Genomic DNA, 2879 nt, shown 5'->3' with positions numbered 1-2879 from the left:
GCATGTCTATGTTTCACGATGATTTACAAAACAAAGGTGTTATATACTGAAATGCGTCATGACAGCGTGTACAGAAGCATCAACGTATTATCTCTTCGATACTATACAATCAAATTTTCAAAGTATCTGATTCCATAAATTGATGAAAAAAAAAGAAGAACTCTTCGGCTACGTCTTGTTCTTGATTGAGAAAATGTGTTACACACGTAAACACACGCAAGTACACTCTAATTCAACAGCTGAACAATATTGACCTTTTGCTCTAGTATTTTACACAATGCACATGAACAAGTGATTGCATACAGTGTGTTATTAAACGGTTCATTTTTGCTCATCTGATCCGATGTTTCAATTTGATCTTTGTTTTTTTTTTTTAATTCCGACGTCAATTGTTAATGCAAATATCGAATGCAATTATGAATGGATTTGACAGAGCTGTATCTGCCACATGATATGGATTAAGTCTAAAGCTATTCTGAAAACTATAGGATGGTAAACGATCACAATGCAATTACTTGGCAGGGTGATACTGTATAATGTACTGCAGTCAAATTCCACGAGGACCGCATAGTTATCTACGTACATATTTAAATATTACGCCGCAAAATGGTATCAGTTTAGTTGTCACTGCAACGTAACATGGAACTGCTGAATCATCAAGGCAAGAACTAAAGATGTATCTGGCGAAAATGACGAAAATGACAGAGCACATCAATACGCGTTTGACGCTGACTTAATACTACAAACTGTAACCGCAGCTTCTATTTCCATTCTGGTAGTTGCGGTTGTATGCTTGCTCTTGTCTTGCAAATCAGCTGTTATCACCGGGTACCTTGTGCCACCCGTATCGTTCATGCGTCTCAACAATAGCTCGGAAGCTCTCCTGAGCCTCTTGCTTGTTGAAGGGCACATCGCTCCTCACACCCGGCTGTACAATTCGGCCGTCGCCCGCCACCAGAGTTGCCCCGAGCTGCAGAATCACCGCGTCGATCGTGTACGCGCTGGACCACCCTTGCGGCGTCAGCAACTCCATGCAGATCGCGCCGCCGTCCAGCACGTAGCCGTACTCGATGTGGGGACTGACGACTCGAACGAACGGCGGGGAGAACGGGAAGTCGTCGGGGAAGGCGATATTGAACAGCACATGGTCGATGTTATGTTTTTTCATGTCCTTTGCCAAGGCAGACGTGGGGTGAATGTGGTAGAGCTTCACGTTCCACTCCGTCAGACTGTCATTAACGAGTTCAACAGCATAGGGCGGACCAGTCAGGGTCTCCATACTCATAAACCCTCCGCTGGCCACCGCTTTTTTAATCGCTTCTTTCCCCTTTTCATCGTCTTTCCCGTCAGACTGTTGTTTGCTATCTACAGTAGATGAAGAACTACCAGTCGCGGCAGCCTCTTTGTCATGATTGCTGTCCTTGCTAACTTTTCTTTTACGTTTGGCTAACTTTTCAGATTTGTCTCTACTGTCCAATTTCGATGTAGACTGTACTTGCTGCAGCGCTCGGCTGTTTGTTTCCACACTCGTTTTACTCCCACTTGCATCCACAGGAGAAATTGCGTCACATTTTCGCGGTTGACAGTCCCCATGCTCTCCACTGCTTTCTTTTGCTGGGAGTCCTCCTGCTGCAATTTTTGAGACCGCTTTGAACTCTTTCATGAGTCTCCTCATCTTGACGCTTGACACGTAGGCTTTGGTGGGCTGCGGTAGGCGCAGTAACGCCTCACCCGTCAGCGTGCGCGTCCCATCAGCGAGGTTCGGCTTCGGTTCTTTCGCGGCGACATCGCTTTCATCATTAGCTGGCGGGACAGAACCGGGGAGGTCGATTCTCTCTCTCAAGGCATCGGGGCACGAAGCGTTGAGATCTGAGCAATCAGGCTGTCCGCTTGAAATGGCAAAGATTGTAAGGCTCCCGTTTCGGGTTATCGTGACGGAATCTTCCGCCCCGCTCGCGCTGGCGGGGCCACGGTTGTTTTTGTGCCGTTTTCTCGCCAGAGCTCGCACTTTCGATCTCGCGCTCCTCCGCTGTGAGCTCATATCCCTGCACGGTAAACAAGGGCAGAGATACTTGCCGATGAGGCTAGCCATGGCGTTTACAAAACTATTGTGACGAACAAAATAACTTTATATGTGACTTCCTTACATGACACTCCGCGTTAAAGTCAATGACAGTCTCCAATTAGAAACGAGGGCTGAATATACGAACACTTGAAGTGAGAGCGAAGAAAAAAGCTCAGCCGTATAAATAAACATAATATATACAATAGACATGCACTTTCGACATGAAATTTAGGTTAAGCCGACAGGATTCGAACATGACTGAAAGCACTTGGCGTTGGAAGGACTTCAAGGCAGTGTAAAGTGTAGTTTGCGCTTCGATGCTGAAAACGCTGGAGGGCTGTTCGTCGCCGACAGCCTTACGAGAGATCCAGCGAAGTGAAACAAGGCATCCTGGCATCTTCGACCACGTAAACAAATGAAGTGAAGAGCATGGTGAACAATATTGGAAATCCGAAAATGTCACTCATAGTGCACGCCACCCAGGACTCTGTTACATGGTTTCAAAATAAGCCCGCATTAAAGTGCACCTGGCTCGAACTATGTGTTTCGCAGGTGTAGGGCGTCCGAGTTATGTCGTCTAAACAGCAAATTGCATGAACGTGAGCGCATCTCCCAGTAATTTGCTGTAATCCCGATCTCTTTTGCGGATGCGCAAACTACCAGTAGTTCGTCCCACAGCCCGTACACTTAAGCCGTGCCGCCCGCGCTCACACGCATCACTGATGAGATAGTACACAATATTATAATGAACTGTTCTGCGTTCAGCCGGCCCAGCCCCTCGAATTGTTTCATGCATACAAAGCACGCCACCTGT

At 46.8% G+C, this 2879-nt stretch overlaps 1 protein-coding gene across 1 annotated transcript; it reads right to left on the bottom strand.

The window, feature by feature from the left end:
• Positions 1-811: 811 nt before the first annotated feature.
• LOC139735153 (uncharacterized) lies at positions 812-2665 on the bottom strand. The gene has a single exon (XM_071645914.1). The coding sequence runs from the start codon at positions 2090-2092 to the stop codon at positions 812-814; it is 1281 nt and encodes a 426-aa protein (XP_071502015.1). The 5' UTR covers positions 2093-2665.
• Positions 2666-2879: the final 214 nt, after the last annotated feature.

The sequence above is a fragment of the Diadema antillarum genome, unplaced genomic scaffold, assembly GCF_040938485.1.
Source record: "Diadema antillarum isolate AM-2024a unplaced genomic scaffold, OU_Dant_1.0 seq00000565_RagTag, whole genome shotgun sequence".
Taxonomy (NCBI): Eukaryota; Metazoa; Echinodermata; class Echinoidea; order Diadematoida; family Diadematidae; genus Diadema; species Diadema antillarum.
This window is presented reverse-complemented; position numbering and strand designations above follow the sequence as displayed.